Raw genomic sequence first — 13,797 nt, 5'->3', positions numbered from 1 at the left:
TAAAAAAGACTACCGATCTGACATTTCTATAATGTATTGCAGACTGTGAGTTCACTGGGCATTTTGTTTACCTAATTGTTGTTTGCACTCTTCTAATTTGTGAAAAGATGAACGTTAGTAGTATCAGTTTTAAGTTCAGAGGAAAAAAAAAATATTAATATGTGATGTTAATGTTCAGTTGAATTGATCTAGAGAAGCTTTTTAACAGCAGCTTTGTTCCTGTAATATTTGTCTTATATAATAGTATTGATGCGAGCTAGGGCTGCTGAAGAATAAAGTTCCTTCAGTGTCCAAAACCACAAGTGTGTTTTTAAGTGTGTTTGTCTAAATTCCTATTCCTGTTGCTGGAGATCTGGGTCTTTCTCCTGTTGTGTGACCATTCCTGCCTAGAGCAATTAGGGATGCCATGACATGTCTGTGACATCTCCTGCAGCAGGGAGATGTAGCGCAAGAACTATGAGAGACCTAAACCCTTCCTGGCAGCAGCTGCCAACAAGGTGTATCCCGCAGAATCCCAGGCTCGCCCAGGCTGTTAGGGACTTTGTTTGGGGCATGTCCTGGGCCAGCTTTCAGCTGACAAATGGACCAGGTTGTTCAGGGCTTTTCTAGGTGGGTCTTGATGACCTCCAAGAATGCGGACTGTGCAACTCATTTCATCCTGACTGTCTTTATGGTGAAAACTGTTTCACTCTTATTTGCATCAGGAAATGGCTTTGCAAGTCTATATGTTGACAACTGTATTGAGCTCTTAGTAAATCTATAATAATAAATGGAGCCTCTAACATAATTCGGCTGCTGACTGAAGGACTTTTTCTTTATTGATTCCTTGGTTTAGCTTTAAATACTCCTACATTAATTTCATTTTGATCTTCTAATCCCATTTATACCTGCCTACTAATTGTTGTTATTACTATGTATCTATGGAAGCATATATCTCTGACACTTGCAAATATGTCAGGCAAAGACAATTTAACAGGCATTCTTGAAACACTCAGCAAAGTTTGTGTCTATGGACGTAGTAGCTACTATTTTGCCATTTAAATCAATGAAGTCTAACCAGTAATGCCAGTGGAGTCTGGAGAACAATTCAGCCCAAAGAAGGCGAACTTGTACGTACCAGTTCGGTTGCCTACATAAAAGCATCTGGTGCCTTTGAGATGTCTGGTGCATTAATGTCCAAAGCATCTTAAGGGAATTGACATAAGTCCTATGGAAAACCAGTGGCTTTGTGGCATGGAAGTAGGAACCCAAACAAGACACACTTGGGTATCTCAAACATGACCAAAGTCTCGTTGCCTGTGTGGAGGCAATGAAACTGAGTTCCTAGTGGCTGGTCAGCTGAATCATGCCTCCATCAAATGTCTTGGCTAGACTTGTGTTGGCTGTGATAGGAGATTAGTTACCTACATGGATTTACTTCACGTGAATTCCATCATTTTATATATATATGTATATATACACACAAACACACACATAGCGACACACAGATATCTCTGCTAAGTTGGTGGAGAAATTCCTTCTGTGGTACTATATAAAATAGAAGAAATAAGAAAGAGATTAAATGTTTTCCTCTCTTCTCTTTGATAACATGGATTGGTAATAGTTGCAGTTGTTTAACATAAAATTTTAACTGTCACTTGTGGCCCTTTAGAGTGAAAAATATTATATTGATAAAGCTTGAATTTGGAGAATATTTTGATCTGATTTTATGCTTACAAACAACACATACATAGTTCAGTATATTATTTGTGTGAACCTGTATGCATTTAAACTGAAAGACATTTTCTTGGCTGTTTCGTAATTTAATTATTGTAGTACAAAAATATGACATACTTATTAGTTTTTATTCATTTTATAATATAATAGTTAACAGAAACCATATTCTTCATTCAGACGTTTTGTCAGCTTGACTTCAACATCTGCTTGCTATAAAACATTGCTTCATTCTGGGTCTATAATCAAATTCAGAGCAGTAACAAACAGGCTGTCTTTGAAGGAAATTTCTGCTCGAGCTCTCCTATTTTCTTACAATATTCATTCTGGGAAAGAATGTAGAAAAAAAAAAAAAGCATGGCTTGAACCCCAGATGCTACCCCTTGTTACTTCAAGTCCACTTTTGTAATTTTAAGTTAATTACTACCAGATTATTTTATATAGCTATGAACTGATCTTTGCAGTGCTACAGACTGGGGGAAGAGTGGCTGGAGAGCTGCACGGAAGAGAAGGACCTGGGGGTGTTGGTTGACAGCCAACTGAACATGAGCCAGCAGTGTGCCCAGGTGGCCAAGAAGGCCAACGGCATCTTGGCTTGTATCAGAAATGGGGTCACCAGCAGGTCCAGGGAGGTGATTCTCCCTCTGTACTCGGCACTGGTGAGACCGCACCTCGAATACTGTGTTCAGTTCTGGCCCCTCACCACAAGAAGGATGTTGAGGCTCTGGAGCGTGTCCAGAGAAGAGCAACGAAGCTGGTGAAGGGGCTGGAGAACAAGTCTTATGAGGAGCGGCTGAGAGAGCTGGGGTTGTTTAGCCTGGAGAAGAGGAGGCTGAGGGGAGACCTTATTACTCTCTACAACTACCTAAAAGGAGGTTGTGGAGAGGAGGGAGCTGGGCTCTTCTCCCAAGTGACAGGGGACAGGACTAGAGGGAATGGCCTGAAGCTCCGCCAGGGGAAGTTCAGGTTGGATATCAGAAAAAAAATTCTTCACAGAAAGAGTCATTGGGCACTGGCAGAGGCTGCCCAGGGAGGTGGTCGAGTCGCCTTCCCTGGAGGCGTTTAAGGAACGGGTGGATAAAGTGCTGAGGGACATGGTTTAGGGAGTGTTAGGAATGGTTGGACTCGATGATCCAGTGGTTCCTTTCCAACCTGGTGATTCTGTGATTTGCATTTGTTTTATGTGCTTTTATTTCTGGAATTATGCTTCAAATTTTCGGAATGTATGTGATATCATACATGTTTTGAGTAAGGACATAAAGATTTGATATCTGGTATCATATCTGATACTGCTGTATCATGGAGTGCTTTGAAAAGTTTTCAGACTATTGTAATAATTACACAATAGCGATTTATTCCTGTTTTATGCGCTTCTTCAACCAGTAGATGCTGTTCTGATTCAAAAGACAATTGTCTCGTCTCTTTTTGCAAACTGTTTGACAGCTGTCTGTTGGACACAGCATGAGGGAATATCAAACTGGCAACACTTCTTACTGTGTTTGAAACAGTTCTTAAGAGGTTTGTTTGATGAAGCCTTGATAATGTGTATTTGTTTTACATGTTACTTATATTAAAAATAATAATTTACTGTTTGACATAATTATTTTTTTTATGCAAAGCAAGGTCTTGTTTTTGAACATTGTATTTGACTATCTTTTTTATTTTAAAGGGAGAAGCTGGACAGCCTGGATCTCCGGGCCTAGAAGGACATCGAGGAGAGCCTGTAAGTGATTAAATTGCTGACATATCCTTATGTACTGATTTGTTTGGATTTTTTTTTTCTTTTTTAGTTAATGGATGATATATTTCATGTTTCATCTGTATTTATTTGAATCGGTTAATATATTCACTTTTGTAAAAGTGCTTTTTTATTTTCTGATGCTTCTCTTTAAATTCAGATTTAGTAGAAGAAATAAGCCTTTGAAGTCAAAGATGCCTTAAAAATTCTGACCTACTTTGCTGTAATATACCATTTGTATATTTGTTGTAAAATTGTCTCATTGATTTTTTTTCTCTATTGACAGGATGGTATAGTTAGATATTGATAAATACTTAAGTTTTGTCCTGCTTTTTTCCGAAGACATTGTTCCTCTGCCGGTGTTTGGGCAGCTCCTCAGGGCAGCTCGTTTTTCCTCCTCTTTATGTGTGATAGCTTGGCTTTGTTATCTTCATTCCCTTGTCTGGCTCTTTAAGGCCACCAGACTTTCCTTGAAGCAAAGGAGCCAAGATATCTGTAGAAATAACTGAAAGCTTTGGAGTGCCGAGAGAGCTTCAGCTGTCTTAAAACCATCAGTAATTCTTCTGTAGGCCAGGAGCAGTAAATGGAGCTCAGCTGGTGGGACACTGCCTTCCGGATGAGTTACATTCTGAATTACATTTTGAATTGTAAGATAAGGAGATACAGCTTCATCCATTCAGAGATTTTTGTGGTGTTGAGTGTAATCGGAGGCAGTATATGTTATATGGCACTGAAATCTGGGAGAGAGTTTTGAAAACTAGACATGGAAATAACGCTCCCAGCTGAAAAACTCTTAAGCTCTTTCATTTAAATTTTACATATAGTCACCAAAACCTCATAAAACACTGTGAGGAGACTGTAACCAAACACTGGGCAATCATTCCCAAGAGATTTTCTTCCTGCTTGGCTGGCTTAAATGAAGAATACACATAATTCCTTACTTGGCTTTATTTTTTCTTCTTTTTCTGCCCCAAATAACTGTGAGATGTATTAACCTTTTATGGTATCTTCCGATATAAGAAAGACTGAAAGTGAATGTTAATTAAAACCCATAGAATACACGTGAGGAGGTTTCGGTACATTGTTAGTTAATACACCATAAAAAAAAATGCATTGAGGTAATAAGAAGACAGCTGTTATTGTTCCTGGCCTTGTTTAGCCTCTTTTCATTTTTAGTAAAAAATGTTAGTCATTGTGTTTCTTTAAAATTAATCTAAGAAATAGGAAGGAGAAGGCATTTCTGACCCAGGGAAAATTAAGTATGTAATACTTTAACAGCTCTCTTCCTGATCTGATAGCTTTGGTTAAGTCTGACCTATTAGTCACATACTTTAAAGAGATATAAAGTGGCAGCTTTAAGAGATTAAAATCACTAAGAAAACTTTCAAAATCATCATAAAATAATATAGAGGAAGACTTTTGATATATAAACAACTACAGAAACATTACACAATCCTAACAGGACAAGCCAAATTGTGCTTAGTTAGTAATCAGTGGAGGTTCTTCTGAGAAGCAGAAAGTCTGCTGGCTGACCAGGAAAGCACCTCAAGGTCACCAGTAGGAAGCAAATGTAAGACACCTAGTTATACTTGCTCATCTGGTGTAGCAACAGATTGCATGTGCAAACACACTGCTTCCATCTGTTTGGAGCCTGGAGGAGGAGCAAAGGGCATTTCTGTGCTGCAGCTTTGCAGTAACGATGTGGGCTTGGGCAGTGCACAATGAGAGCTATCCTCAAGCCATGGGAAATGTGGGCTCTCTTATTTAAGTAGAGGGCATTTGGCTTCCATCCCATGTAAAGTGAGCTGGGTTTTGGGGGGTGTAAGGGATGTCTTGTGCAACTTGTTGCTTCTGCTTTTGTTGTTCCTCCAATGTGTGTTTGATGTGTAACATGGACGTGCCTTCTTGCTGTTCTTCCTCTGTGCAATTCAGTGTGATCTTGACTGGTGGGATACCCTAGTAGTTAGGGCACTGATGTGGGAGAGAGGGACTGAACTCTGCTGCGCCCTCTCTGTGATAGCCAAATAGGCCGTTTAACTTCAAGACAGGCCTTAGATGATACTGTTGAAATTGTATGGCTCCATATCATGAACGAGCTAGATGCAACTGTGACCCTGGGACAGCTCAGCAGCTTGCGTGGATACCCCACCCACACAAACGTACATGCGAACAGTCTTTATTTCTTCCATTTGGCCTCATAAGTGTTAGACATGACCTAACTTGTTAAGCTGATCTTTTTAAAAATAGCCATCTTATGATCCCTCTTGCTTTACTAAATAAAAAGAGCATGGTTGCAAAATGAGTACATCTTGAGACATCTGTCTAGGATGGAGAGCACAGTGGAACCAAACTCCTATTTCCTCCAGCCTCTGAGAAGTGTGGTTATTTTCTGGACAATGTATTTTCTGGTATATTATTACTCATTAATTCTCAGATTTATGAGCAGGAAAAAAGTAGGTTGTAAAGCTAAGTTAAATAATTCCAAGAGATGTGGGATTTTTCCTCAACAGTACTATTTGGAACTTAAGTTAGCCAGGCCATCCCAATTCCATCCACTCTGTGTAAGAATAACGTTTGACAGAATGGACAGAATATTTTAGATAAAATTTAGTAAAGCCAGTAATCAAGCTCATTTTACTGATGACAAAAATAGGCCATGCTGTTACTTGAGTAATTTAACGGCTAGTCGTGTATTTTACTGATGATAGGCTGTTTTGATAAATACTTTCTTTGAGGGGCCAACTGTCTAAGGGATAGAATAAATCAAGCTTTATTAGAGCTTAATTTTAGCCTGGCTATCCTTTTTAATGTAGAGTTTTGTTGGTTTGGTTTCAGTGGAAGCTGTGTTAGACTTCTCCTTGTGTTTATGATCACGCAGAGAGGAACTCTGCAGTGAGTGCTTGTGGGTGAAGCTGGCAGAACATTTGTAGCGCTCTTCTAGGCCTACCATATGCTGTCCTGCCACAAGTAATATGTCTGAACATTTGCAACTGCTCATGTTTACTCTTCAGAAATTATATTTTTCAGGAATACAGCTGCAAACACTTAAAATTGTATCCCTTAATATTTAGGTCACATCACAAGACCTCTGATGTGGCCTCGTTTGTGCCAGCAACAGCGGCGTAACATGGCTTTCAGCTTATGAGCTGACTCCCACTATTATACCTATATTCCTGTTTTGCCTGTTAATCTTTTATACCTGTATCAGGAATGACAGATCTAAATCAATGCATTCTCTGAAAAATATGTTTTATGCTAGGGTATGGTAGCAGAATGCGTTTTGAAACATGTTCAAGATACACTAAGGATATAGGAATCTCCAACAGAAGTTGCTCTATTTTTCTTCATAAAGCAGAAATCTTTAAAATGCAACATAGAAACTGATATCGCTGAGTAGCCTGCATGTTTGGAAAGCAAAGCTAAAGTTAATGTAATTCTACTGCATCTATACCCATGCTGAGATTAATCAAAACAGGAACCAAAGAAAGAAAATACCTGAATTAGTTATATTGAGTACACTTTTTTTTTTCTTCAGTGTGCCATAATACTACCCCCTCTCCCTTATTACACGTTTTTGCAGATCTCTTCCCTATGAACAAATTGGCTGTAGTGGAACCCTTGGAGTGCAACACCTTGAGGCAGATGGCTTGTTAAATTGTCTTGTGTTCAATGTTTCTTCTCTTTCTTTGCACATGAAACTATAAAAAAACCAGACACAAACCAGAACTAGTAGGAACTGTGTTATCTGTATTCTGACAGTGTTCCCTAGAGAGCCTGTTCCCAGAGCAAATGTCTGGCAGGAAATCATAATAATAATATAGGGAATGATGATATTAGATTGTAAATGTAGCTGATTCTAATGAACTTTCTTTTCCAGTACAGCTTTACACATATCACTGACTGTCATTTCATAAATTGACATATAAATGAGCACATTATATTGGAGAATAGAAGGAATGGTAGGAAATATTTTCCCTCTATATATCATCTGCAACAAAATCTTCTTTCACTTTAATTGCACCCTTTTATGCCTTTAGATATCTGTATAGTCTCATGAGAATCACTGAAGAGAGAAATATTACTACCCCAACCACCACACTTAAGTGAAAAATGTGAAATGAATGAATGATGTTTAAAGAGGAATATCTTTTATGAGGTTAACAAACATAGATGAGATGTGCAAGTTTTAAGGTGTTCAAGTCCCTCTTCAAGTCTACAGCAGAATCAGAAAGTAGTTTTAAGATGATTTCTGTGCATTTAACTTCGTTAAGTTTGGTGCACCGTATGAGAGGGAAATACATTACTATCAAGGCATGGTTGTCTGTGCCTTGATAGTATCAGCAGAACTCTGGGCACTAGTGGCCTGCTGTGTAAGCATGACAATAATAAGGGAAGCAAGGAAGTATTTGTCCTGCAAATGATGTCTTATGGGTCTCAAGAAAATACCTTATTTCTTTGTTGAAAATTCTGACTTTGAACTGTAAATCGTTTATGTATAAAGTGACGTGGTTATTCACGTGGGATGTTCTTTTCTACATAAACAGCTGATGCAGTAAGACTTTCATAGGCATATGCCATGCACCGTTGTTTTTTTACAAGTAGATTTGGTTAGTTGAATTAGTTTTTTAATAATTATTTCTTTATTTCTTCTTCCAATTTCTGAATTGTTGGAGTAGAAAGGGCAGGGTCCTGCTGATGACTTTCTGATTGCTGGAGCTAATATAACATATTAGTCTTGTTCTTACTTGAGAATGGAGGAGATGACAGCTTTGACAACACAGTGCTTTCAGTAGTTTCTCTTTAATTACGCTCTGCTTGCTGTAAGCTCTGCCACATTTTTTAGACTGCAAGCTAGTTTTCTTGTCAGTTGTATCTTCTAGGTCCACTTCATATGTATGTGTTGTGAACAGACTTTACTTGCAACCTAGGTTATCTTCTTCATTCTGACTGACAGGTTGTTTAAACTAAATTAATTCCATACTACAATTACAGCAGAGTTAATTGCTGTTAAGAAGATAAATAAGAGAATGGTGCTATATATAAATAGGACGTTAAAGACTTCTGGAACTCCAGGCAGACTAGTCTGAATTACTCAATTATTCCCAGTTGACAGAAATTGTATAAGACACGACAGCACAGTTGCTGATCCAAAGCGTATTGAAGGCAATGGGAAGATTCCCATTGAATTCAATCTGGACTGGTGCCACAATAAATGCTGTAATAAACTTGGACCCACTGACCTAATGCAACTTGGATAGTAATGCCTTCTGTTCTGAGTTCTAAAACTAACAGTTTTATCTCCTCTAATTCCTACTTTCTCTCTGTTCCTCATGATTTCTAATTTTTTAATTTGTCTTCACCTACTATGCAATTATGTGAATTATGTTTATTTCCTATGATTATATAGTATCTTTTTAATTTTTATTCTGTTTACAAAGACTTAGGAAAGTATTTTCGAGGGTTTTTTTTTGATTAATACCATTTCAAATTTGATAAATATGGAAAATCAAGTGGAGAAAGGGTAGCATATCTTGCTGCCATTTCTTTAAGACTATTTTATAGATGTAATGTTAACAAAGGGAATTTTATAAAAGGCATAAGGAAATATGAAAGGAGCCGTGGTTGTAAGCCTATTATGGACACGAGTAGCGTGTGCTATGAATAGATATAAATAGTACAGCAGACAAGCATGAAACAGAGAAGCTGTTTTATGCTTGTATGCTTTATTGACCTTTTCATGGCTATGCTGGCATTTTTCTTACTAATTCATGTGCCAATAGAAGTTACATACCTGCATTTCTCTTCCGTTGCAGCTGGTTTGTAAAGACAGTGATAGAAACACCTCTGAACAGTAGGTTGAGCTGATTTAAATTCTCCCTACTGTCTTGCTGAGCTGTATTGCAATAAACAGGTGCTTGTCATTTGTTAAAATGTCTCTTAATAATCTATTAATTTTGTATAATATAAAAATCTGTTAAAATATTTTGATTCTGAAAGAATTGTCCTGCAGCAAACACTTGAAGGTACAGCTGTAGTAAAGACTGCAGAACTATTTCCTAAGCGCAAAATTAGTGATAATGCTTATTTATTTGTATTCCATGAATGATTCCAATGAACTAGTCTTGTCTATACAGAAAGCCACAAACTCTTCTGATGAGTGTCATTTCTTCTATGCCTTAAAATAATTTTGGGTATTTGTTGTAAAATTTAATGTAGAAACCTTAAACTTTGTACTATAATTATTAATTGTCTGTACTAGAAAGCGAGCTTTAATTCCCAGATGAATTAGTTTGGCTAGGAAGGAGTTTAGAGATCCAGTATGAAACTAAGAGTGAATCAGTTTGGCAGCATGGATGCAGTACACATCAGATAGCCCCTTTCATAGTAATATTACTCAAAAATACATACAAATGTTTGCCCATTTAAATGTTTGTGCACTTAGGAGACTTGAGACCTTCACATCAGTTGCAGAGACTGCAATATGTGTGTGCTTGAAAACACTGCTACCATTTTTTCTCAGTACCAGAAACTAGATTTTCTTAGTATTGATATTGCAGTGGGCCTTTCTATTGAGATGGTTTATCAGTACTTGAACATTACAGCTATACAATTTGATTTTTAATGTATTTTTAAGTGGAAAAAACCTGTTTATTATAGCTGATTTTCATTCAAAACCATTTATGATTAGTTGTTTTATGTTATTTTGAGCAAATGACATACGGATACATTTCAAGTGTATTAACTAACATACTACTGCTTAGACTGAAGAAAAGACATTCTAAAAAATTACTGTCCTTGATGAAGTGGAGATTTTTAAGGAGCTGAATGGACGAAACCACTCAACTGTAAAATGATCCTGTACTCTCTATCAGAAATTTCTTTACTCCCAAATCTTGGTTAAAAATGTGATGTGTTGCTGAAGTGGTTTATACTAAAGTATTAAAACTATAATAATAGAATCATAGAGTCATAGAAACATGGAATCATAGAATCGTAGAATAGTTTGGGTTGGAAGGGACCTTAAAGATCATCCATTTCCAACCCTCCTGCCATGGACAGGGATGTGTTCCTCTAGATCAGGCTGCCCAAGTTCTTTCCAACCTGGCCTTGAACACGTAGGCTCTGTGTGTGTGTTTAGTTCTTTAATGTTTTTTTACTTTCCTTGCAAGTTTACTAAGTTATGTGTTTGTTTAAGTATTTAATCTAACTTGATCTGAATTTATATTTCTGAGACATAATGGGTTAATTCACCTTGCTAAGAACAGAATAACCACTAAAAGTCTTGCAAGTTATATAGTAAACCTGGTATAAAATAGGTATGCCTTAATTGATTAACATACAATTCCTCTGACATGTATTATTTAAAAAAGGACTCATTTGCATTCTTTTGGATACACCTCACGTCACTTATAATACTTAGGGCATTTTTGAACTTGTGGGCTACTTTTATACATCCAAGAAAGGCTTTTCTGAAGTAGGAGATGCTTGAAGAGAATGTTCGGACTGGTATATGTTGTGTATTTGGCTGACATCTGCCTTTTCAATGCCAGGAAAGTTGGTGAGTTAGTGTTTATACTTCCAGTAAACATTGTTTCCCATGTGCTGATTAATCTTGAAATAGCAGCATCTCTCCGTTATTCTTGCCGAACATTTTTCTTCTTAACTCGCACAGTTTTCAAGAAACTCCTCAAGACACTGTCAAATCCTTCAGTAATATAGATAACACATTGGAAATTACACCTTTAACAAGGCGGATTTTGTATATTCCTTAACAGAAATGTTATTCCTAGGATCAGAAAAAGGAATATATGCATTGTGAAATTCTTAAAGTTCAAATGAACCTCTGACAGCCAAAGTCTCTGCTGGGTGGCGGTACTGTCACATGTTTTTGACCTGATGTAGTCATATATGCATCACCTTTTAACCAAAATGTGATGTGACAAAGTATTTCAAATCATTGAAGTAACGTTTTTGCAGTTTATTGGGGAGAAAGAGCAAAAAATGAAAAACTTCCTTTTGTAAAGGAGAAAATATTTGATGAACAGTGGAGTAACCATCCCGTTTGTGCATTGTGGCAGAGGAGTTACAAGGAAGTAACATACAGGATATTTTTTTTCTTTGTGTTCAATTATTTTGCAGCAATGCCAGCTTTATTATTTGTGTATTTGTCTATGCTGATTTTCCACTCTCACACATGTTACAGAGGATTGAAAACACCTCAGTTTCTACTATTTATACTAATAGAATTAAAAATATTTTTGGTAACAATACATGGTCATTTAGCCAGTAGATTTTATGCGAAAATACAAAGCACGGAACATATTCATTTAGCTTACTAGATCATAAATAAGAATGTCAGTTTTGCTTTCATCTGTAATTCACATCAATTGAGTTCAAGGTTATTGCTCAGAAGCTGTGTTTAATCACACAGAAAGTATCTTGTGTGTTAGACTATGTTAGACTGCAAAACAGATGAATATGTAATTAATATGGGCCTGTCCTAAATGACAGGTCACTAAACACTATGCTCTCTGTGGTCTTTCATTTTGTTAGGTCTCAAAAGCAAGCTACAGATACTCAAGGCGGGTCTGGTTATTTGGCATTGTTTTAACATGTGCTGCAAAATGGAAATGTTTTGAATCTTTATTTGTCAGACTGTAAAAATTTTAGCTTCAGGTTCCTCATTTATGGTGAATAAAAGCAGTGTGTGTAGGGTTTTTTTTTTTCATCCGTTTATGGTGTATAAATGCAAAATTCAGGCCACGCTTTTTAGTCTGCACGATGGTAAAAACATAGTCATGGGCTATGCTGTAGGAGCTAATTCCTCACAATGCAATTTCTGTTTGTGCGTGCAAGTTCATATTTCATTTTTAAGCACACACGTTATTGATTGTCACTGGTTTGTGTAATTGTGTTTTGACATAACAGTAATATAAAGTGTGATTTGAATCTTAGTAGTATTACTCAAGTGCAAATTCCTAGATGTACTCGAATGTTGCTCCATAGAACACAGGGAAGTGTCGTTTCAGGTTTCTAGGCAAAGCACCCTCTTCTTAAAATGAATTATGTCTCTGTTAATATTTAGGCTAGAGTTAATCAAAAGAGGAGGTATCTGAATGCCTTTAACACTTCTAAATATTTCTGTCTTCCTTTCCTGATACACTATGAACAGTAGGAGTTAGCATTTTGATTTGCTCCTTAGATAAATATCTGCTGGAGTTTCCAGTGACTCTGGAGACCAAACAAACTTCCCTCAGCTGATTGCTATACTTAGAAACCAAACATACGCAGTAGGCTATGAATGAAGAAGACACTCAGTTAGAATGTAGCAGCCATAAATATTTATTATTTCAGCTCATTTCATTTACACATTGCTATTCCGTGCTTCTCAACATGTTTATAGTGAGTTACATAACCTCGAGTAGAAAGAGGATTACCAAAAGAATGCTTAACTTTCCATCTTCTGGTCCAACTTTGACACGATTGTAACAGGGTAGCCAGTGTTCTTGCTAGTCATCATTGTTCTCCAATATATGGGCCAAGCCAGAGAATAGATTTGCTGTATCTATGCCCTCAGAAGGTCTGAGTTACTGCCTCCTTGAGAATGGTGGCGGTGATATGAAGCAATTTGGCTGTAACTCCTTCAGGGCTCCAAGTGCCACATCTGGGCATTCAATCTACAATCTATATTCTGATAATTACCCCAAATGGTTTTCATTTCACCTCATATAATCAATTAAGCATATTTAGCCCATCTCTGTGTTATGGTTCTCTTTGCATATGAAACTTATAGCTGCGTAGGATTATTTATCCCATGGTGTCCAGTACTTGTCTCAGATAGAAGGAGTAATTTTCTGTTGAGGTTGTCTGTTTCTTTTAACTGGCTTAGCCAATTAAGAGTTTTAGATTAGTTAAAGTTAGCTGAATTCAACTCTACCAGAAAACATGAAAGAGAAAAACAAGCAAAGGACTTAAAGCAGAGCTTCTGTGTTCAGCTGGTAGCTGGGCTGTCAACTTAACTAGTTTCTTGTTAAGCTGCTTCCATGTGTACTTCACCTTTGTTCAGGGAGCAATGAAGACAGTCCTTGTCCACAAAGAACTTTAAGCCTGAAATTGAGAAGTTGATACTCAAATCTTAGGCATTCAAGCTGCAGCAGATTCAGTACTAACAACTCTGGGGAAATCTGGTGCAATTTGTGTTTTCCTTTTTGTAATCTTTATTAAATTTACATTGAAGCTATTAAAAGTCTTGTCTGAGTACAGGCTGGCTTCCCATCCATAATGAAACAAAAAACTAAATCTCTAATCAGTGTGAATTTAAATCTGTTTGTAAGTTTTAATTAATA

General features: G+C 37.1%; 1 protein-coding gene across 1 annotated transcript in view; it reads left to right on the top strand.

The window, feature by feature from the left end:
- COL21A1 (collagen type XXI alpha 1 chain) overlaps window positions 1-13,797 on the top strand; it is a 137,790-nt gene that overhangs the window by 91,393 nt on the left and 32,600 nt on the right. The window contains exon 20 of the mRNA XM_054063249.1: window positions 3,383-3,436. Coding sequence (XP_053919224.1) covers window positions 3,383-3,436 — 54 coding nt within the window. The remainder of the gene's footprint in view (window positions 1-3,382; window positions 3,437-13,797) is intronic.

The sequence above is a fragment of the Cuculus canorus genome, chromosome 3 (genome assembly GCF_017976375.1).
Source record: "Cuculus canorus isolate bCucCan1 chromosome 3, bCucCan1.pri, whole genome shotgun sequence".
Taxonomy (NCBI): domain Eukaryota; kingdom Metazoa; phylum Chordata; class Aves; order Cuculiformes; family Cuculidae; genus Cuculus; species Cuculus canorus.
Note: the sequence above shows the minus strand (reverse complement) of the source record. Positions and strands in the feature narration are given on the sequence as shown.